Source organism: Anolis sagrei, chromosome X (assembly GCF_037176765.1).
Source record: "Anolis sagrei isolate rAnoSag1 chromosome X, rAnoSag1.mat, whole genome shotgun sequence".
Lineage (NCBI taxonomy): Eukaryota > Metazoa > Chordata > Lepidosauria > Squamata > Dactyloidae > Anolis > Anolis sagrei.
This window is the reverse complement of record NC_090034.1, coordinates 14,853,918-14,875,726: the sequence shown is the minus strand read 5'-3', so window position 1 is coordinate 14,875,726 and position 21,809 is coordinate 14,853,918. Positions and strand designations below refer to the sequence as shown.

General features: G+C 50.1%; 2 protein-coding genes across 4 annotated transcripts; one reads left to right on the top strand and one right to left on the bottom strand.

Annotated features, from left to right (window-relative positions):
• Window positions 1-133: 133 nt before the first annotated feature.
• Window positions 134-13,037, top strand: LOC132782047 (GATOR1 complex protein NPRL3). Of its 2 annotated transcripts, XM_060786693.2 has the most exons (14): window positions 134-347; window positions 4,112-4,181; window positions 5,241-5,279; window positions 6,559-6,688; window positions 6,942-7,016; window positions 7,682-7,835; window positions 8,101-8,182; window positions 10,521-10,643; window positions 10,878-11,034; window positions 11,314-11,420; window positions 11,599-11,728; window positions 11,823-12,012; window positions 12,137-12,329; window positions 12,530-13,037. In XM_060786693.2, the coding sequence occupies exons 1-14, from the start codon at window positions 230-232 to the stop codon at window positions 12,693-12,695; spliced, it is 1,734 nt and encodes a 577-aa protein (XP_060642676.1). In that variant the 5' UTR covers window positions 134-229; the 3' UTR covers window positions 12,696-13,037. The 2 variants fall into 2 exon arrangements, with proteins under 2 accessions (XP_060642676.1, XP_060642677.1); XM_060786694.2 differs by lacking the exon at window positions 5,241-5,279.
• A 227-nt stretch (window positions 13,038-13,264) lies between these two features.
• On the bottom strand, window positions 13,265-21,799 carry LOC137097876 (DNA-3-methyladenine glycosylase-like). Of its 2 annotated transcripts, none has more exons than XM_067473204.1 (3): window positions 21,552-21,799; window positions 13,846-14,050; window positions 13,265-13,757 (listed from the first exon to the last, which is right to left on the bottom strand). In XM_067473204.1, exons 1-3 carry the CDS (start codon window positions 21,705-21,707, stop codon window positions 13,345-13,347), a joined length of 774 nt encoding a protein of 257 aa, XP_067329305.1. In that variant the 5' UTR covers window positions 21,708-21,799; the 3' UTR covers window positions 13,265-13,344. The 2 variants fall into 2 exon arrangements, with proteins under 2 accessions (XP_067329305.1, XP_067329304.1); XM_067473203.1 differs by lacking the exon at window positions 21,552-21,799 and adding an exon at window positions 19,643-19,933.
• Window positions 21,800-21,809: the final 10 nt, after the last annotated feature.

Sequence of the window (21,809 nt, the reverse complement as noted above, 5' to 3'; positions counted from 1 at the left end):
GAAAGGGCCTGAGGCTGTTAGGAATGGTGGGAGTTGGAGTCCAAAACACGTGCATGAGAAGTGGGTAGTGTTTACTCCCCCCCTTCCTGGATAAACTGCGCACGCGCGACTGCGGCTGAGGCCTTCAAAGGGGGCTCCGGGCGCATGCGCCGCGCAACCCCTCTAGTCTAGCCACCGCTGGCGGCGCTCTTGGGCTCTATGGTGGCGGCCGCGCGAGAGGAGGTGGAGGATGGGGGACGGCTCGAGCCCCATCAGCGTCATCCTGGTCAGCTCCGGCAGCCGCGGAAACAAGCTGCTCTTCCGCTTCCCGTTCCAGCGCGGGGCCGCCAACCCGGCCGCCCAGACCGGTGAGGGAGCAGCGAGCGCTCGGCGGAGGGAGCGGCCCAAGCGGGACGGGCGGAAGTAGGGCACGCCCCGGAAGGAAGGCTATGGCGGCGTTGCCAGGGCGACCGGGCGGGGAGGTGGGAGGGGGGCGCGCTCCCTCTTCGCCTCAGGGAGGGGACGCTTTCGCCTTTGGTTCAACAGGAGAACAAGCCCTATGAGGAGCGGCTTAAGGAGCTGGGCATGTTTAGCCTGAAGAAGAGAAGGCTGAGAGGAGATATGATAGCCATGTATAAATATGTGAGAGGAAGCCACAGGGAGGAGGGAGCAAGCTTGTTTTCTGCTTCCCTGGAGACTAGGACGCGGAAGAATGGCTTCAAACTACAAGAGAGGAGATTCCATCTGAACATGAGGAAGAACTTCCTGACTGTGAGAGTCGTTCAGCAGTGGAACTCTCTGTCCCAGAGTGTGGTGGAGGCTCCTTCTTTGGAAGCTTTTAAGCAGAGGCTGACTGGCCATCTGTCAGGGGTGATTTGAATGCAATATTCCTGCTTCTTGGCAGGGGGTTGGACTGGATGGCCCATGAGGTCTCTTCCAACTCTTTGATTCTATGATTCTATGATTCTAGGAGTTAAACTTGTGGCCCTGCACCTGTTTGGGCCTCCGACTCCCAGAAGCTCCTGTAGCCACTCTGAAACCCCCCCCTTCCCCAAGGCAGCAACCAGCCAGGCTTTGAAGCTGCAAGGCCATTCAATGCTAATCAAAGTGGCCAATTGCAACGTCCACACTTGCCTCAAGCAGACAAGAGTTCTTTCTCCCACCCTGGACATCCTTCCATAGATATATAAGCCTCACTTGCCTAGTTTCCCAACATCAGAGGATGCCTGCCATAGATGTGGTTGAAACGTCAGGAGAGAATGCTTCTGGAACAAGGCCAGGCAGTCTGGAAAACTCACAGCAACCAAGGATTCCAGCCATGAAAGCCTTCCACAGAAAACTCACACCAGAGTAGCCAGTCTCAACTCCCCCCAAGGCAGCAACCAGCCAGGCTTTGAAGCTGCAAGGCCGCTCAATGCTAATCAAGCTGGCCAATTGCAACGTTCACACTTGCCTCCAACAGACAAGAAGTTCTCCCTCCCCCCCAGGCAGCAACCAGCCAGGCTTTGCAGCTGCAAGGCCGCTCTTGCTAATCAAGGTGGCCAATTGCAACCTCCACACTTGCCTCAAGCAGACAAGAGTTCTGGACATCCTTCCACAGATATATAAGCCTCACTTACCTAGTTTCCCAACAGACCCCTCAACTTCAGAGGATGCCTGCCATAGATGTGGTTGAAACGTCAGGAGAGAATGCTTCTGGAACAAGGCTAGGCAGCCCAGAAAACTCACACCAGAAGCCCCCCCCCAGGCAGCAACCAGCCAGGCTTTGAAGCTGCAAGGCCGCTCAATGCTAATCAAGGTGGCCAATTACAACATTCACACTTGCCTCCAACAGACAAGAAGTTCTCCCTCCCCCCCCAGGCAGCAACCAGCCAGGCTTTGAAGCTGCAAGGCCGCTCAATGCTAATCAATGTGGCCAATTACAACATTCACACTTGCCTCCAACAGACAAGAAGTTCTCCCTTCGCCCCCCAGGCAGCAACCAGCCAGGCTTTGAAGCTGCAAGGCCCCTCAATGCTAATCAAGGTGGCCAATTGCAACAGTCACACTTGCCTCCAACAGACAAGAAGTTCTCCCTCCCCCCCAGGCAGCAACCAGCCAGGCTTTGAAGCTGCAAGGTCGCTCAATGCTAAACAAGGTGGCCAATTACAACATTCACACTTGCCTCCAACAGACAAGAAGTTCTTTCTCCCATCCTGGACATTTTACAGATTTTTTTTTTTTTTGGTCGTGTCAAGAGCGACTTAAGAAACTGCAAGTCGCTTCTGGTGTGAGAGAATTGGCTGTCTCCAAGGGTGTTGCCTAGGGGACGCCCGGGTAATTTGATGTTTTATCATCCTTGTGGGTGGCTTCTCTCATGTCCCCGCATGAGGAGCTGGAGCTGGTAGAGGGAGCTCATCTGCATCTCCCCGGATTCGGACCTGCAACCTGTTGGTCTTCAGTCCTGCCGGCACAGGGGTTTAACCCTTTTTACAGATATATAAACATCACTTGCCTAGTTTCCAACAGACCTCACAACCTCTGAGGATGCCTGCCATAGATGTGGGCAAAACGTCAGGAGAGAATGCTTCTGAAACATGTCCATACAGTCCAGTAAACTCACAGCAACCCCGTCCAGGCATTTGTTTAGGACAGGCGTGGGCAAAGTTCAGCCCTCTCTCCAGCTGTTTTGGACTTCAACTCCCACAATTCCTAACAGCATCAAGCCCTTTCCTTAAGCGGCTGAGAAGGAAAATGAGGGTATCTGAGTCTGTTAGGGATTGTGGTAGTTGAAGTCCAAAACACCTGGCGGGCCCATGTTTATTATTATTATTATTATTATTATTATTATTAATATTATTAACTTTATTTCTACCCCGCTAACATCTCCCGAAGGACTCGGTGCGGCTTAGAAAGGCCAAGGCCCTCAATAAAACAACAGCATAACAAATACAACAATAAAACTCAAAAAGCAAACCAATAAACTTTAAAGCAATAACAGTAAAACAATAAAACAATAACATGACACATTTAAAAAACTAAAAAGCTTTATCCATGCCTGGTTTAGGACAGCCAGTAATAAACATAAAATATTATTATGAATGCATAGTTTATTATTATTATTATTATTATTATTATTATTTATTACTTGAAACACAAGATGAGTACACAGCAAACAGGATCATTCTGCTGGCTGTTGTATTGGATCACATGTCGGACACTTCCCAAGTGTCTAGGACTGTGTGATGTATCGGTGAATAATGCATGCAGATCCCAGTAGGGTGGCCTTTTGCAGCTGACAGATGGTAATTTTGTTTGCGCCAATTGTGTTTAAGTACAGGCCAAGGTCTTTAGGCACTGCACCCAGTGTGCCGATTACTACTGGGACTACCTTTACTGGTTTGTGCCAGAGTCTTTGCAGTTCGATCTTTAAATCCTCATATCATGTCAGCTTTTCCAGTTGCTTCTCATCAATTCTACTGTAGCCTGGGATTACAACATCAACAATCCATACTTGGGTTGTTGTAGGTTTTTTCGGGCTATATGGCCATAGTCTAGAGGCATTATCTCCTGACATTTCGCCTGCATCCACGGCAAACATCCTCAGGTTGCCATAGATACAGGCGAAACGCCAGGAGAGAATGCCTCTAGACCATGGCCATATAGCCCGAAAAAACCTACAACAACCCAGTGATTCTGGCCATGAAAGCCTTCGACAATACATTAAATCCATACTTGGTTTTTTTAACACAATCGTGAGGTCAGGAGTATTGTGCTCCAAAACTCTTGTCCGTCTGAATTCGAAAGTCCCTGAGTAATAATAATAATAATTATTATTATTATTATAAAAGAGAAGTTGTTTGTTAGATTGATATTTGATTTTTAGTTTGTTATAATGTTTTATTTTGTTTATGCTGTTGTTTATGTATTTTAATATGTTATATTTTTAATTATGTTGTTTGGGCTTGTCCCCATGTAAGCCACCCTGAGTTCCTTCTGGGAGATGGAGGCGGGGTACAAAAATAAAGTTGTTGTTATTTATTATTATTACTATTACCATTATTAAGTCAGGGAGTGGCAGTCAAGCAGACAAGCCACTGACCTTCCCCAATGTTCTTGACCCTTCTCCATTGTTTGTTTGTTTCTCTGAAAGGGAAGCCCCGGAGCCGGTACGCTGTGAGCAGCATCGGGGAGAGTGTGGAAGACCCTGAGGGGGACGCCAGGTATGCCACCAATTGAAAAGGGCTTGCTCCATAGGAGGCAGGGGCCACTGGAACTGGGCTCTTCCTCTTCTGCTGCCCAAGCCAGCCCCTTTCCCCAACGTTGGGCTGTGTCTCCCATCATTCTTAGAGGCAGCGGCCATTGTGGTTGGGCCTAATGGGAGTTGAGGCCAGAAGCAACTGGAAGGGTAAACTTTTTGTATTGTATAAATGCTATCAGTGCTAGGTCTTCAACCAGATGTGTGTAGGGTACACTTATGCACTGCTCTGTACAAAGGGAGCATTGAACTTGAGCACGGATCCTCTCAGCAACAAGGTAAACATCCTCCCAGGATTGTCAGAGGCAGACTTCCCAATGAAGAATGTTTTGAAGAGAAGGGTTATTCCAGTTTCACAAGGCTAACTTGAAACTCCATGCAGTCATGCTGGCCACATGACCTTGGAGGTGTCTACGGACAACGCCGGCTCTTCGGCTTAGAAATGGAGATGAACACCACCCCCCAGAGTCGGGCACAACTGGACTTCATGTCTGGGGAAAACCTTTACCTTTATCTTACGAGGCTAATATGAGGTGTATATCTTTGCCGTACATCTGCCAGTAGTCCCTTTAGAACAAGCATGGGCAAACTTTGGCCCTCCAGGTGTTTTGGATTCAAACTCTCACAATTTCTAACAGCCAGTAGGAATTGTGGGAGCTGAAGTCCAAAATACCTGGAGGGCTAATACCCTGCCTGCTTTAGAAACATTTACGGTGGACAACGGATGAGCTTGCTGACCCACTGGCTCCTTGAAAGATCTCTCTTTCCCACTACAGCCAGTCCTGCCGAAATGGCCCAGTCTCCCCCCCCCCCCCCCCAGTTCTCTATCCCAGGAATAAAGCCTGGGTTGGCTCCAGTCCCGCTCTCGTCTCCCCTTCGGGCCCCTTTCAGTGCCTGCCTTTCTCATGGGGACCGCTTTCAATGGCCAGGGCTGGGTTGTCCCATTTGGCAGTGTTTTGGTGGTGCCTTTGCCTCCTTCCCTCTTTCTGGAGTGGTGCTGACGCCCCCCTGTTCCTGTTTCCAGAGAGCCATGTCCTCTCACTGAGGAGCAGGTAGTGGACGGGTAAGAGTGAACCTCTGAGCCACCTGGCTCCCCTTCTGCACTGTCTGCTCTGCGCACCCCTTTCCTTCTTCTTCACTTCTGTTTCTCACCAAGCGGCGAATGGAACGGACGGCACATGGGGAGAAGCGGAAGGGGTCCCACAGGCTCCACAGAGCAGGGATGTCACAATGGGGAACAGGTCCCTTTCCTCCTTTTCTGGTGTTCTTTTCAAGGTGCTTTTACAGATGTTCTGACAGAAGCCATTTCCACTGTCTAGCCATTTTGTCGGAAGTAATAAAAAATCTATGTGATGAGACCTCCCCTCCCCTTTGGGAATAGGAGCAAACCACTCATCAATATTTACTGGTTCTTTGTTGCATCATGAGTGGCCCAAGAAAAGTAATTTCCTAAGCTCTGTCCAGAAAAGATGGGGGAGATATTGGCACAGCATGGGGTGTGAAGGGGGCTTGAGGCCTTTCTCTGCATAGACAAACAACTATGTTTCCTCTCTGATGGGATTGAGGCTGGATTTGGAAGAGTCCAGCTGTGTTCCGCTTTTGTTGTTGCTCTTGTTGTTGTGTACCTTCAGTTTGACCCCAACCAGGGGTGGTTTTCTTGATAAGATTTGCTCAGAGGAGGAGAGACTGCGACTTCGCCTTGTGGGCTTCCTTATCTGAGCAAAAGGGGTCCAAACCTAGGTCTCTAGAGTCCTGGCCCAAGGCTCAAAACACTATTCTGTCACACTGGCTCTCCTTGCTCCACTTTCCTTGAGTCCTAGGATTGTATGTTTGCATTTTCACCCTCCAGCTTTAAGTAGAGGTGCCCTGCTCACCGGCCGCTCCTTCCTGGATGGTTCTCTTCTCCAAAGCAGTCTAGATCCCTTCTCGTGAGTGGGCTGCACAGGGGAGGGTTATAGGACCACAGCCACTCCACCCAAGCTCTGCCTGTCCCTAGCCATCCTGCATCCTCTGTCTACTGTCCCTCTACCTTCCTGAGCGTCTGTCCTTTGCGGGAGATGCATGAGCCGCTCTGGCCTCTTTGCCTGGACGCTTCGCCTTCCAGTGATTCCCGCAATTGGAAAGGCCTGGCACTGAAGCCGCCTCTTAATTGCCCCACAGATGTGTGTCCCCCTCCCCGGGGAGGATGGGAAGGGGGCCCCATGGGACCTCTGTGCATTTTTCAATCGTCATGTGGAAAATTAATATCCAAATGCCAGGTTGTTGCTGGGAGGTTGATGGGGTTGTTGTTGGGGGGAGGGGGGCAGCTGGGGGCCTCAGTGACCCCTGTGTCTCCCCTGAAGGTTTTCAGATGTCATCCTGGCAACGATTCTAGCCACTAAGTCGGACATGTGTGGCAAGAAGTTTGAGTTGAAGATCGACAACGTCCGCTTTGTGGGCCACCCTACGCTGCTGCAGCATGCCTTTGGGCAGGTAGGGGCCAGGAAAGGGAGGGGGCTCCAGGATCCTGTTTGGAGACTCCCCAAGCAGAGGCAGATCCTCCTCCTAGATCCTTCCCTCCTGGGAAAGTGGGTGCCTTGGGGCTGATCGGGTCTGCCTTCCGTTCCCCATCAATGTCTCAAAAACCCTGGAGGCTCCTGCTGCAGCCCTCCTTGTTTCCAAGACCTTTCTTTCTATCCTCCTCTCCCATTTTTCCCTTTGATAGCCATCCTTTTTTGCTTTGCAGATCTCCAAGACAGACCCCTCCCCAAAGAGAGAAATGCCCACCATGATCCTGTTCAACGTTGTCTTTGCCTTGAGGGTATGTCACCCAGGGATTGGGTCCAGTGAGTGAGTGGGCCTGGGTCAGTTGTGGGATTCTGTTTCCTGGGGGAAAGAGGCCCCCTCCAGAGGCGCTCTGGGCAGTTGGCTAGCGCAATAGTGGTGGGTGGGAGGGGGCACTGTGCCTGGGGACTTCTCCCTGGGAGGTTTTGTGTCTCCTGAGTCCAGATTCAGAGCTATGGATGTCTTCAAGGCTGGGGGTAAAAGGCTGGGGCTGGGAGAGGGGTAAAGGGAGCATTTGAAGAGCAGGCATTTGCCGTGCCCAGAGAGAGAGTCGTGACTTGGCGAAAATAATAAACTCCATCCTCCGTTGTGCTGAGTCATGGCTTGTGATTCATGGCTGGAGCGATATGGGCTGCCTTCTCCTCCAGCTCCTTAACAGACTCCTAGCAGCTGCTTACCCCCCCCTCCCAATACCCATGGCCCCCTGTTGCTTGCCTTTGCAGCCCAACCCTTTGCTCAGCTGCAGGAAGCTGATAGCAGTCCTTGCCTGCCCCGGGGGAATGGGCTTTAATTTGCTCCTTTTGGCTTCAGGTGGGAGCCTTTGGGCCTTGAGTCAATGGGGAATCATTCTGTTTGAGATTCGTATCAGGAACCCCCATCCCATCCATTATTCCCCAGCCTGACCCTTTGCCTCTCCCTCAGGCCACGGCCGACCCTTCAGTCATCAGCTGCCTGCACAACCTCTCCCGTCGCATCGCCATCGTCCTGCAGCACGAGGAGCGCCGCTGCCAGTACCTCACCCGAGAGGCCAAACTCATCCTGGCCATCCAGGATGAAGTCTCAGCCATGTCTGAAGGTGGGCCTCCCCTCCTTGGCTGGTTGGGTTTGGCCTTCATGTCCATACCTAAAACCTAAGCTTTCCCTCTGAACTACAGGCCCTTGGTGCCATTGATTCAGCCCAGCTCCTAACCCTCTGGCTGCTGGGCCCGAGAGACCGGGGCATTCCCTTAAAACAGTGACTTCTGGGTGGTTAGCTGGGCTGCAGGACGACTATGGAGGGGCTGTTTTCCTGCATAAGAGCAGCCTTGGGGGCCTGCACACTTCTTCCTCTCTCCCCGCAGCCCCAGAGGGCCCCCAGTCGCCCTTCCTCCACATCCTGCCCAAGTGCAAGCTGGCCAGGGACCTCAAGGAAGCTTTTGACAGGTAAAGAGCCAAAGGCTGAGGGGAACACAGGGACGTGGCATGAGGCTGGGATGCGTGCAGGGCTTGGCTTAATGGCAGACAGAAAGCTTTGCTCGTGTCTTAGTTGATCTGTTTGGCATCTTTAAAGAAATACAAAAGCTTTAAGTTTTATCCAAGAGAGATGTTTAAGTCCCACACTGTCTGAGCCCTCCCTCGTGGATTCCCTCTTGAGAGACGACAACATATGCCAAAGGTTCTTGAACGTAATAAAGTGCTCCATCTGTTTGGGCTTCCACCCTCCATCCCTTAAGGTGGAGGTTGGCCTGAAGAGCCTCTGTGCACTTCCCTCTCTGGCCACTTGGGGGCCCTCGCTGGCCACAGTCCCAGAGCAGCCTTAGCCACAGAGGGAGGGAGGGAGGGAAGAGGGGTTGTCTGTTTGCCCCCTCCCTCTCAGGCTGCCTTCTTAATAATAATAATAATAATAATAATAATAATAATAATAATAATAATAATAATAATAATAAAGAAGAAGAAGAAGAATATTTATTTTATTTGTCGTGTCAGGGCAACCAGTCAATTGTATTACATTTCTAACAGAACAAAACAAACAGACAAAATACAAAATTTGCGAGTTTGGTAGTTGATTAAATGTCCTTTGACCAGTATCTGGCCACTTGGAGTGTTCTGGTGTTGCCGCAAGAAGGTACTCCATGGTGCATGTGGCAGGGCTCAGGTTGCATTGCAGCAGCTGGTCAGTGGTTTGCTCTTCTCCACACTCGCATGTCGTGGATTCCACTTTGTGGCCCCATTTCTTGAGGTTGGCTCTGCATCTCGTGGTGCCAGAGCGCAGTCTGTTCAGCGCCTTCCAAGTCGCCCAGTTTTCTGTGTGCCCAGGGGGAGTCTCTCATTTGGTATCAGCCATTGGTTGAGGTTCTGGGTTGAGCCTGCCACTTTTGGACTCTCGCTTGCTGGGGTGTTCCAGTGAGTGACTCTGTAGATCTTAGAAAACTATTTATAGATTTAAGTCGTTGACGTGCTGGCTGATACCCAAACGGGATGAGCTGGAGATGTCTCTGCCTTGGTCCTTTCACTATTGGCTGCTACTTCCCGGCGGATGTCAGGTTGTGCAATACCGGCTAAGCAGTGTAATTTCTCCAGTGGTGTAGGGCGCAGACACCCCGTGATAATGCGGCATGTCTCATTAAGAGCCACATCTACTGTTTTAGTGTGGTGAGATGTGTTCTACACTGGGCATGCATACTCAGCAGCAGAGTAGTAGGAGGAGGAGGAGGAGAAGGAAAAGGAGAAGAAGAAGAAGGACAGTTTCTAGCAAAAATTGAGAGCCAAATTGACAAAGAAAAAACATGGCTGTGGCTCACAAATGGAACTCTGTAAAAGGAGACGGAGGGCCTGATTCTGGCAGCCCAAGAACAAGCCATTCGAACCAATGCCATCAAAGCCAGAATTGAAAAGTCGACAACAGATCCCAAATGTAGTCTCTGCAAGGAAGCAGATGAAACAATAGATCACATCCTGAGCTGCTGCAAGAAGATTGCGCAGACAGACTACAAGCAGAGGCTCAGATGATTCATTGGAACTTGTGCCACAAATACCATCTGCTGTGACAAAGAACTGGTGGAATCACAAGCCGGAAAGAGTTACAGAGAATGAACACGCGAAACTCCTCTGGGACTTCTGGATTTAGACAGTTTTGGAGAATAATACTCATGACCTCACAATTGTGTTAAAAAACAAAAGTATGGATCATCGATGTCACAATCCCAGTTGACAGCAGGATTGGAGAGAAACAATTGGAAAAGCTGAGTGTCTGCTGTGGACTCATCCTGTTGTGTTTCTAATAATAATAATAATAATAATAATAATAATTTGTACCCTGCCATGACAAAATCATGATCTGTCAAATGCAAAAGACCAACTTACTTGGATCTGTGTGCATCATTCGAAAATACATCACACAGTACTAGACGCTTGGGAAGTGTTTGATTTGTGATTTTGTTATACGAAATCCAGCATATAGATCTCATTTGCTGTGACATACTGTGCTTTTGTGTCAGTAAAATTATTATTATTATTATTATTATTATTATTATTATTATTTGTACCCTGCCACCATCACCCCAAAAGGGACTCGGGGCGGCTAACATGAGACCAAGCCCAAAATTATAGTACAGCAAAATAAAAAGCAAAGAAGCAAAAATACCATCAAAATAAATACATGAAATAATAAAATAAACAGTTTCTAAATAACATGATAGAGAAATGCCCCATGGAATTGAGGGCCCTGGGGGGGTCTCTGTTTGGGGGCAGTTACGGGTATCTGATGTTTCTGCTCCTGCAGTCTCTGCACGACGGGGGTGGTCCGGCTGCACATCAACAACTGGCTGGAAGTGAGCTTCTGCCTCCCTCACAAGGCCTATTTCATCCCACCTGAGGCCATTGAGAGGAGCCTGAAAGCTATCCGGTGAGACTTCTTTTTGTTGAGAGGGGGGTTTTTTGGACTGGGCTTCCTGTGCACAGACTTTGCTTGGAGGACAAGAGGCCATTGGAGGTGGTCTGGGGTCCGGGCACCAACCCCTCTCCTCCTTTGTGAGCCCCCCCCCCACTCCTATGTGTTGGGGAGTCCTGTGGTGATGTGCTGCTTGCTCCTCTTCCCCTGCCTTATGCGGCCTAATGCCCTGCCCCGCCTCCCCGCCAGGCCGTACCATGCCCTGCTGCTGCTGAAGGACGAGAAGTCCCTCCTGGGCGACCTCCCGCTAGACTGCTCCCCAGCCCTGGTGCGTGTCATCCGTACTGCCTCTGCCGTGAAGAACCTGCAGCAGCTGGCCCAGGATGCCGACCTTGCCCTGCTCCAGGTCAGGAAGCCCCCTGCCTCCCTTCTCCCCACCCCCAGTAGGAAGACCTGGACTACAGGCCCAGAATAGGAGGGGACAGGGTCTTCCAAGCCAAAACGCAGCTCCAAGCATTTGACTCAGTAAGTCCTTTGGGTTGGGAGTCCACAGCCAGACACAGTGGGTGCCAACTATGTCTCCCAAGGAGGAGGAGGAGAGGCACCTTTCTGCCAGAACTCAGTCTCTGGAGCCACCGTGTGCTCCGCTGCTCAATGAGTGCATGCCATTGGTCCTCTCTGGCAGGTGTTCCAGCTGGCGGCACACCTGGTCTACTGGGGGAAAGCCATCATCATCTACCCACTGTGCGAAAACAACGTCTACATGCTCTCCCCCAATGCCAGCCTTTGCCTGTAAGAGCCTGGCAGGGCTTCGCTGGGGATTCAGTGCGGCCGGGCAAGCCAGAGGGGCCCAGAGCCGGCCGCTGTCTCTGGCAGGGCCCTGTTGAGAAAGGGCAGCCTGGGGCAGAGAGATGTGGGCAGAAGGGAAGGGCCCAGTGGTTCCAGACAAATCCCCCCTCTTCCCCCCCAGTTACTCTCCTCTGGCGGAGGACTTTGCCTGCCAGTTCCCTGGCCATGACCTGCCCTCCGTCCTCTCCAAGTTCTCCTTGCCGGTCTTCCTGTCGGACTTCAAGGACCCCCTGGCTCCCCCGGTGCAGGAGGTGAGTCCCCCCCATTGTCACTTTCCTGCCAGCCTTGAGGCCCCCTCTGCACCCTGTTCAGTGCCTGTTCTCTCTCTATTCTCTTTCCCACCAGACACAGCTCATCCCGATGGTGGTCTGGATGCTTCAGCACCGGCTCCTGATCCAGTTGCACACTTACGCCTGCCTGATGGTGCCCCCAAAGGAGGAGGACCACCGGCCCAGAGTGGAGGAGCCTCCCTTTGCCGCCCGGGTTGGGGGACGGAGCCTCAGCACCCCCAATGCCCTCAGCTTTGGCTCCCCGAGTATGGGACCCTCCCCTCCTCTCCCAAGGAAGGGACAAAGGGCTGGATCCCCAGAGGGTGGCTGAGTGGCTCTGTTCTGCAGATCTGCCCCCGGGTCTCACGGAGGCCCTGTCCCCCTCTGCAGCTAGCAGTGACGACATGACGCTCACCAGTCCCAGCATGGACAACTCCAGCGCAGAGCTGCTACCCGGAGGAGATTCCCCTGTGAACAAGCGCATGACAGAAAACCTGCTGACCAGCCTTTCCGAGCATGAGCGCGAGGCCATCCTCAGTGTCCCTGCCGCCCACAACCCCGAGGACCTGCGCACCTTTGCCAGGTAGCAAAGGGGAAACACAAAGCACATCCAGCTCTGCGGAGGAGGGAGGGTCGTTTGCTGGTCTTGGTCCAGCTCTGTGTTCAAAGATCAGGCTCAAAGGGCTGCTTAGAACAGCAGTCACCACTCCTGACCTGACATGACCTTACCAAAGGCCTGAATGCCCCCTGCTTCTCAATTGACCCCTTTGCCTCTCTTGGCAGGCTTCTGCACTACTTCCGGGGGCGACATCACCTGGAGGAGATCATGTACAATGAGAACATGCGCCGTTCCCATCTCCTGATGCTTTTTGACAAGTTCCGCAGCGTCCTGGTGGTAACCAACCACGAGGACCCTGTCATCTCCGTCTTCCAGTCCTTCCAAAAGTGAGGAGAAGTAAACCCTGCCCTCCGGGGCCTTGTGGGTGACACTGGAGCACTCCTCTTTCCCTGAGTGGACAAAGGGATTGGGCCAAAGACATGCCGGTGACGAGAACACAGGAGCCTGGCCTACCGGGTGGTGATGGCTGTTCCTGTTTGTGCCGGTGTCCTTTCTGGCTGTGTTGCTGCTCCAATGGTGAACGCCAGCCCAGCAGTGCGGCCAGTCCCCAGAGGACTGAGAAAGACATGTTGCTGTGCGTGCTCAAGGCCCAAAGCCATTCATTCACCTTTGGAGGAAATGCCTCCCTTGGAAGCCCAGTTGTAACAATACACTCACAATGCTTTCTGCCAAGCCATGTCTCTGTGCATGTTTGGGATCCAGGTCTAAAGGGGCACCACAGCGGCATGTGCAGAGACCTCCTGCTGTGATAAGTGATTTGTTTTGAGGACCACAACTGTGTGTGAGGGTGGGTTCCCTGCCCTTCCCTTGCCATCACCATACTATTGGGCACTGTGAGGTGGGCTACAGCACAACTGAGGCTCCCCCCCCCCCCCCCCAAAGACAGGACAGGCTTGCTCTTTAGCCAAAATAGGAAAGCTTGCTTTATTGTCCAATGTGGGAAAGCACCCCAGAAACCAGGCAGGTCCTGCTTATCCTTTCAGGCTCTGAGTTCATCTGGGAGCCTGGGTCCAGTGGCCCGCTCAGCCTCCCTGTCGGTGACGCTGACATATTTGTTGCCCCGGAGGTAGAAGCGCAAGGGCTTGTGGGCCCACTCCCCGCTGATGCCAATGCGCTTGGCGCACACTACTGTCTGCTCTTCCTTTCCCTCCTCCTCCTCCTCCTGGCCTTCCTCCAGCCAGAGGTCCGGGTGGCAGCTGAGGTCCTCCTGGTCCAGGGTCTTATCCAGGGCCAGTGCCTGGCAGAGCTTGGAGGGGCCGTTGCACAGCTGCCAGGCCTTGAGAGGGGCGGAGGGGCCCTTCCGGCGGCGTGAGAGGAGCAGGCGTTGCTCCCGCATGGCCTCCAGACCTTGGAGGGGCTCCAACGAGCGCAGCAGCACTGCTGCCCCCTCCCCTGCACAGAGAGAAGGCAATGGTCAGTTGCAAGTCACACTGAGAGAGGGCAGAAAGTCTCAAGGTAGCCCCCCCCCCCCCCAACTCACCCTGACTGGAGATGTTCACGCAGAAGTAGAGGCCGTAGATCTGGTAGACATACAGGGTACCGGGGGCCATGAACATGGCTGCATTGCGAGGGGTGCGGCGCCCGCCCCGGGAGTGGGAGGCCATGTCCGGTCCCCCCAGGTAGGCCTCCGTCTCCACCACCCGCCCCCGGAGTATGGAGCCTCCAGGCAGGCGGCGCACCAGCACCTGCAGGGAAGAAGAGGCAGCCAGTGAGGGGCAAGAGGGGGGGGGTGAAGAGTGGGAGGGATGCTCATAATAATAAATACAGGCAGTCCCCAAGGGGAGAAAGAGAGAGGCTCGAGGTTTGTTCTTAAGCTAAATTTGTTTGTAATTTGGAACAGGGACATTTTAAAGTGTAACTCCAGCCAAATCTAATATGTGCCACTCTTCAGGTTTCCCCTCCCTTTCTATCCCTGTGAGAATAGGATTTTGGGAAATTTGGCTTGTTCTGGAAACAAGGATAATAACTCTTCCAGGAGGGGATTTCCTTTCTGAGGGATAGATTCCTCTCAATTCCTGTTGCCCCCACCCTGTTCTTAACTGTGAGTCATTTGTAAGTTAGATGTTTGTAACTTAAGGGCTGCCTATACTACTACTACTACTACTACTAATAATAATAATAATAATAGTAGTAGTAGTAATAATGTCAAGGAAAGCCAAGAACCTGCTTCAATAATCAATAATAGTCAATAATCAGAAACTTCCCAAAGCACAGCAGACAAAGAACCAGTACAAGAAAACTGCACTCCAAACCAGAGCTGACAGCTGGCACAACAAAGCATTGCATGGGCAGTTCCTTGACAAAATTGAAGGAAAAGTTGACAAGGAGAAGACCTGGTTATGGATCACAAATGGAACCCTGAAGTAGGAGACAGAAGGCCAGATTCTTGCAGCCCAGAAGCAAGCCATCAGAACCAATGCAATTAAGGCCAGGATTGAAAAATCAACGGATGACCCAAAATGCAGACTGTGCAAGGAAGCTGATGAAACCATGGATCATATCCTCAGCTGTTACAAGAAAATCACACAGACGGACTACAAACAAAGACACAACTCTATGGTTCAGATGATTCACTGGAACTTATGTCACAAGTACCACCTGCCAGCAGCAAAGAATTGGTGGGATCATAAACCCGCAAAGGTCATGGAAAATGAACATGCAAAAATACTGTGGGACTTTCGAATCCAGACTGACAAAGTTTTGGAACACAATAAACCAAACATCACAATTGTGGAAAAGAAAAAAGTCTGGATTATTGATGTCGCCATTCCAGGTGACAGCCGCATTGAGGAAAAATAACAGGAAAAACTCAGCCGCTATCAAGACCTCAAAATCGAACTGCAAAGGCTCTGTCATAAACCAGTCCAAGTGCTCCCAGTGGTCATTGGCGCACTGGGTGCCATGCCAAAAGATCTCAGCCGTCATTTGGAAACAATAAACATCGACAAAATCACGATCTGTCAACTACAAAAGGCCATCTTACTTGGATCTTTGTGCATCATTCGAAAATACATCACATAGTCCTAGACGCTTGGGAAGTGTTCGACTTGTGATTTTGTGATACAAAATCCAGCATATAGATCTCTTTTGCTGTGACATACTGTGCTTTTGTGTCAATAATAATAATGATAACAACAACAACAAGAATAGATGTATCATCAGCCTCTCCTTGCAATTCCAGGCACAGTATGACAGCATCACAAAGAGAAAACATAATGAGCATAGAAAACACACAGAGCTCACATGCAGTTTGAAATGGGTAACTGCTTCAGGGCTGGATACAAAGTGCTGGTCATTACCTTTAAAGCCCTAAACAGTTCAGGCCCAGGCTATCTGACTAATCGCATCTCCTCCTACAAACCCACTTGGACACTGTGGTCATTGGAGGAGGCCCTCTCCGAGATCACTTTATTTCTCTGGAACTCCCTAAAGAACTAAAAATGACCCCCTTCTCATTTAGTAAAAGGTAAAGGTTTCCCTTTGACATTAAATCTAGTTGTGTCCTACTCTGGGGGTTGGTGCTCATCTCCATTTCTAAGACAAAGAGCCGGCGTTGTCCATAGACACCTCCAAGGTCATGTGGCCAGCATGACTGCATGGAGCGCCGTTACCTTCCCACCGGAGCGGTACCTATTGATCTACTCATATTTGCATGTTTTCAAATTGCTAGGTTGGCAGAAGCTCAGGCTAACAGCAGGAGGTCACCCTGCTTCCTGGATTCGAACCAACTTTTCAGTCAGCAAGTTCAGCAACTCAGTTTAATCCACTGTTCTACCAGGGGCTCTTCTTTAAAAAACACACTCATGCTCACTAGCATATGGAGAGGAAGAGGAGTAGATAACTTATTAGACAACCAATCGACCTTTGATCAGAAATTACTATTGTATTCTGGCCCTGTTGACTTGGCTTGTTTGGTGGACATTACTGCACTATAATTAATTTTAATTATCTTTTAATTGAACCTTTAATGGCGCTGTAAATTGAGGTTCATTGGAATACTTTGTCCCATTCCGGGCACCACAATTTAAGGGAGATATCGACAAGCTTGCATGTGTCCAGAGGGGGGTGACTAAAATGGGTCTGGGGAACAAACCCTATGAGGAGTGGCTTAAAGAGCTGGGCATGTTGAGCTTGCAGAAGAAAAGGCTGAGAGGAGACATGATGAGGGCCATGGCTAAAGATGTGAAGTCATAGGGAGCAGGCTTGTTTTCTGCTGTCCTGGAGACCAGGACGTGGAACAATGGCTTCAAAATACAGGAAAGGCGATTTCACCTGAACATTAGGAACAACCTCCTGACTGAGAGAGCTGTTCAGCAGTGGAACTCTCTGCCCCAGAGTGTGGTGGAGGCTCCTTCTTTGGAGGTTTTTAAACAGAGGCTGGATAGCCATCTGTCAGGGGTGCTTTGAATGCAATATTCCTGCTTCTTGTCCGAAAGGGGTTGGACTGGATGGCCCAGGAGGTCTCTTCCAACTCTAGGATTCTATGTGTTTATGTTACACTAGCTGTTCCCTGCCAAGCGTTGCTGTGGCACAGCCTGTGTATATATTTGTGAATATGTGTGTTTGCACATATATACACACATATGTGTGTGTGTGTATGTGTGTATTTTTATTTTTGGCTTTTTCAGTGTTTTTATGAGTGATGGTCACTTCGAGGGTACTATTGTGTGCATGTAGGCCTTTTTGTTGTCTGTGCGCATTTAGAAGAAGACCTACAAGCCACTCTAAACACCTTTGCAGAAGCACACGAGCAGCTCAGCCTGTCGTTAAACATTGAGAAAACCAAGGTGCTGTTCCAGCAGTCACCAGCCAACCCCTCTCCAATGCCAGATATACAGCTTAATGGTGTAACATTAGAAAATGTTGACCATTTCCGCTCCCTTGACAGCCACTTCCCCACCAAAGTCAACATCGACACCGAAATACAACACCGCCTGAGTTCTGCGAGTACAGCATTTTTCCAAATGAAGCAGAGAGTATTTGGGGACTGGAACATTCGTAAGGATACCAAGGCGCTTGGTTATAAAGCTATTGTCTTCCCAACCCTGCTATACGCCTGTGAAACGTGGACTGTCTACAGACGTCACATGCAACTCCTGGAACGATTCCATCTGCGCTGCCTCCAGAAAATCCTGCAAATCTCTTGGGAAAACAGGCGGACAAATGTCAGCATGCTGGAAGAAGCAAAGACCACCAGCACTGAAGCGATGGTCCTCCGCCATCAACTCCACTGGACCGGCCACATTGTCCGGATGTCTCCCAAAGCAGTTGCTCTACTTCGAATTCAAGAACGGAAAACGGAATGTTGGAGGGCAGGAAAAGAGATTGAAAGATGGGCCCAAAGTCAACCTTAAAAGCTGTGACATCGACACCGAGAACCAGGAAGCCCTGGACCTTGAGCACTCTCACTGGAGGTCAGCTGTGACCAGCAGTGCTGCAGAATCTGTCCTCCAAAGCACTTTACATTGTTTTAGATCTGCTTGTATGTTTTTCACAAATGCCCCATCACTTTTTCGCCCATGTTCCAGCATTATTTTCAATTTTAATTTTACATTTGGCCTTCCCATAGTTTTAATTGTGTTGTCTTACTGTTAATGTTTACGTTATTTTATTGTCCATGTTTTACTTTAATTGCTTGTACTGTTGTTATTATTGTTTGTATTGTTGTATTTGGGCTCGGCCTCATGTAAGCTGCACCGAGTCCCTTGGGGAGATGGTAAAGGTAAAGGTAGTCCCCTGACATTAAGTCCAGGCATGTCTGACTCTGGGGTGTGGTGCTCATCTCCATTTCTAAGCCGAAGAGCCAGCGTTGTCCGTAGACACCTCCAAGGTCATGTGGCTGGCATGACTGCATGGAGTGCCGTTACCTTCCCGCCGGAGCGGTACCTATTGATCTACTCACATTGCATGTTTTCGAACTGCTAGGTTGGCAGAAGCTAGGGCTGACAGCGGAAGCTCATGCCGCTCCCCGGAATCGAACCTGCGACCTTTCGATCAACAAGCTCAGCAGCTCAGTGCTTTAACCCACTGCGCCACCGGGAGATGGTAGTGGGGGAGATGGTAGCGGGGTACAAATAAAGTTTTATTATTATTATTATTAGTAGTAGTATTAATTTGAAGACGAATGGAGGGATCGCCTAAGTAAGTAAGTAAGTAAGTAAGGGCTTTCTGTTATGGTTTTGGGCCCGAACAATAAACTCTTTTGCTATTTTCATAGAATCATAGAATCAAAGAGTTGGAAGAGACCTCATGGGCCATCCAGTCCAACCCCCTGCCAAGAAGCAGGAATATTGCATTCAAATCACCCCTGACAGATGGCCATCCAGCCTCTGCTTAAAAGCTTCCAAAGAAGGAGCCTCCACCACACTCCGGGGCAGAGAGTTCCACTGCTGAACGGCTCTCACAGTCAGGAAGTTCTTCCTAATGTTCAGATGGAATCTCCTCTCTTGTAGTTTGAAGCCATTGTTCCGCGTCCTAGTCTCCAAGGAAGCAGAAAACAAGCTTGCTCCCTCCTCCCTGTGGCTTCCTCTCACATATTTATACATGGCTATCATATCTCCTCTCAGCCTTCTCTTCTTCAGGCTAAACATGCCCAGTTCCCTAAGCCGCTCCTCATAGGGCTTGTTCTCCAGACCCTTGATCATTTTAGTCGCCCTCCTCTGGACACATTCCAGCTTGTCAATATCTCTCTTGAATTGTGGTGCCCAGAATTGGACACAATATTCCAGATGTGGTCTAACCAAAGCAGAACAGAGGGGTAGCATTACTTCCTTAGATCTAGACACTATGCTCCTATTGATGCAAACCAAAATCCCATTGGCTTTTTTTGCCGCCACATCACATTGTTGGCTCATGTTTAACTTGTTGTCCACGAGGACTCCAAGATCTTTTTCACACGTACTGCTCTCGAGCCAGGCGTCCCCCATTCTGTATCTTTGCATTTCATTTTTTCTGCCAAAGTGGAGTATCTTGCATTTGTCACTGTTGAACTTCATTTTGTTAGTTTTGGCCCATCTCTCTAATCTGTCAAGATCGTTTTGAATCCTGCTCCTGTCCTCTGGACTATTGGCTATCCCTCCCAATTTGGTGTCGTCTGCAAACTTGATGATCATGCCTTCTAGCCCTTCATCTAAGTCGTTAATAAAGATGTTGAACAGGACCGGGCCCAGGACGGAACCCTGCGGCACTCCACTTGTCACTTCTTTCCAAGATGAAGAGGAAGCATTAGTGAGCACTCTCTGTGTTCGTCCACTTAACCAATTACAGATCCACCTCACCGTAGTTTTGCCTAGCCCACATAGGACTAGTTTCCTTGCCAGAAGGTCATGGGGGACCTTGTCGAAGGCCTTACTGAAATCCAGGTACGCTACATCCACGGCATTCCCCGCATCTACCCAGCTTGTAGCTCTATCGAAGAAAGAGATCAGATTAGTCTGGCATGACTTGTTTTTGATAAATCCATGTTGACTATTAGCGATGACTGCATTTGTTTCTAAGTGTTTGCAGACCGCTTCCTTAACAATCTTTTCCAGAATCTTGCCCGGTATCGACATGAGGCTGACCGGACGGTAGTTGTTTGGGTCGTCCTTTTTTCCCTTCTTGAAGATTGGGACCACATTGGCCCTCCTCCAATCTGCTGGAACTTCTCCCGTTCTCCAAGAACTCTCAAAGATGGTTGCCAATGGTTCCGAAATGACTTCCACTAGTTCCTTCAATACTCTGGGGTGTAGTTGATCTGGCCCTGGGGACTTGAACTCATTAAGAGCGGCCAGGTATTCCTGGACGACTTCTTTCCCAATTTGGGGTTGGATGTCCTCCAATCCCTCATCCACTCCATCTTGCTGAGGTTGAAGACTCTCTTTTTGTGAGAAGACCGAGGCAAAGAAGGCATTAAGTAGTTCTGCCTTTTCCCTGTCCCCTGTCAGCATTGCCCCATCTTCTCCTCGAAGAGGTCCTATCGCCTCCTTGTTTTTCCTTTTTCTACTGACATAAGAATAGAAGCCCTTTTTATTGTTTTTAATGTCCCTGGCAAGTCTGAGCTCGTTTTTTGCTTTAGCTTTGCGGACCTTTTCCCTACAGGTGTTGGCTATTTGTTTGAATTCTTCTTTGGTGATTTCTCCCTTTTTCCACTTCTTGTGCATGTCTCTTTTGTGTCTTAGCACAGTTAGAAGTTCTTTGGACATCCATTCTGGCTTCTTTGCACTTGTCCTATTTTTTCTTTTTGTTGGCACGGTTTGCAATTGCGCCTTGAGTATTTCACTCTTGAGAAATTCCCATCCATCCGTAGCTCCCTTGTCTTTTAGTATCTGTGTCCACTGAATGCTGCTCAGCGTTTCCTTCATTTTTTGGAAGTCAGCTCTCCTAAAGTCCAAAATGCGGGTTTGACTTGTCTTAGTTTCGGCCTTCCTTTGTACCTCAAATTGCAGGAGCACATGGTCACTTGCCCCTAAGGATCCTACCACTTCGACCGCATCGATCAGGTCCTCCGCATTTGTTAGGATGAGATCAAGAGTAGCCAATCCCCTTGTTGCCTCTTCTACCTTTTGGACCATGAAATTGTCTGCAAGGCAAGCGAGGAATTTGTTGGACCTTGTACTCTTGGCCGAGTTTGTTTTCCAGCAAATATCGGGATAGTTGAAATCGCCCATGACTACTACATCTCTTTTCTGTGCCTGTTTGGTCAACTGTTGGCAGAAGACTTCATCAAGATCTTCCTCCTGGCTTGGGGGTCTGTAGTAGATGCCTACAACGACATCTTTTTGAGTCCCAGTTCCCTTGATTCTTATCCAGATGATTTCAAGCTGGTTTCCCAGGTTGCTGTCTTGAATTTCTTCTGCCGCATAAGAGTTTTTGACATATAAGGCTACTCCGCCTCCTCTCCCCTTTGTTCGGTTTCTGTGAAAGAGGTTATACCCCTCGATATCTACATTCCAGCGATAGGAATTTATTAGTATTGAATAGCCTTGCAGCTTCAACGCCTGGCTGATTGATGCCTGGGGGAATCCTTTGTTTGGAGGTGTTAGCTGGTGCTATTATTATTATTATCATTCTGACTCTTACTACAGAGCTCTAATTGATGGAGGAATAGTGCGGAGGGGGTTGGCCCTGAAGGGTTCTGCGGAGGCCTCCTTTGAGGCTGAGAGAGTGCCCAGTAGGTCCCACCCCCGGCTTGGCTCCGCTCTCTACCTTCCCCAGCAGGGCCCGAGCCAGGTGGACGCAGGGCTGGCTGAAGAAGGCGGCGCCCAGGCGGGGAGACCCCGCAGGGAGGGGAGCCAGGGCCCTCGCCTGGCCCGCCTCTTCTCCTTCCTCCTCCGGAGAGAGGCGCTTCCTGGAGCCGGGCATCTATCTCTCTGCTGGGGCCTTTTTTCCCCCCGGAAGTGGTAAAAGAGGAGGGCACAAGGACCCCGCAGGAGGGCGCTCGCCTGTCAGGCAAAGGCGAGTGGA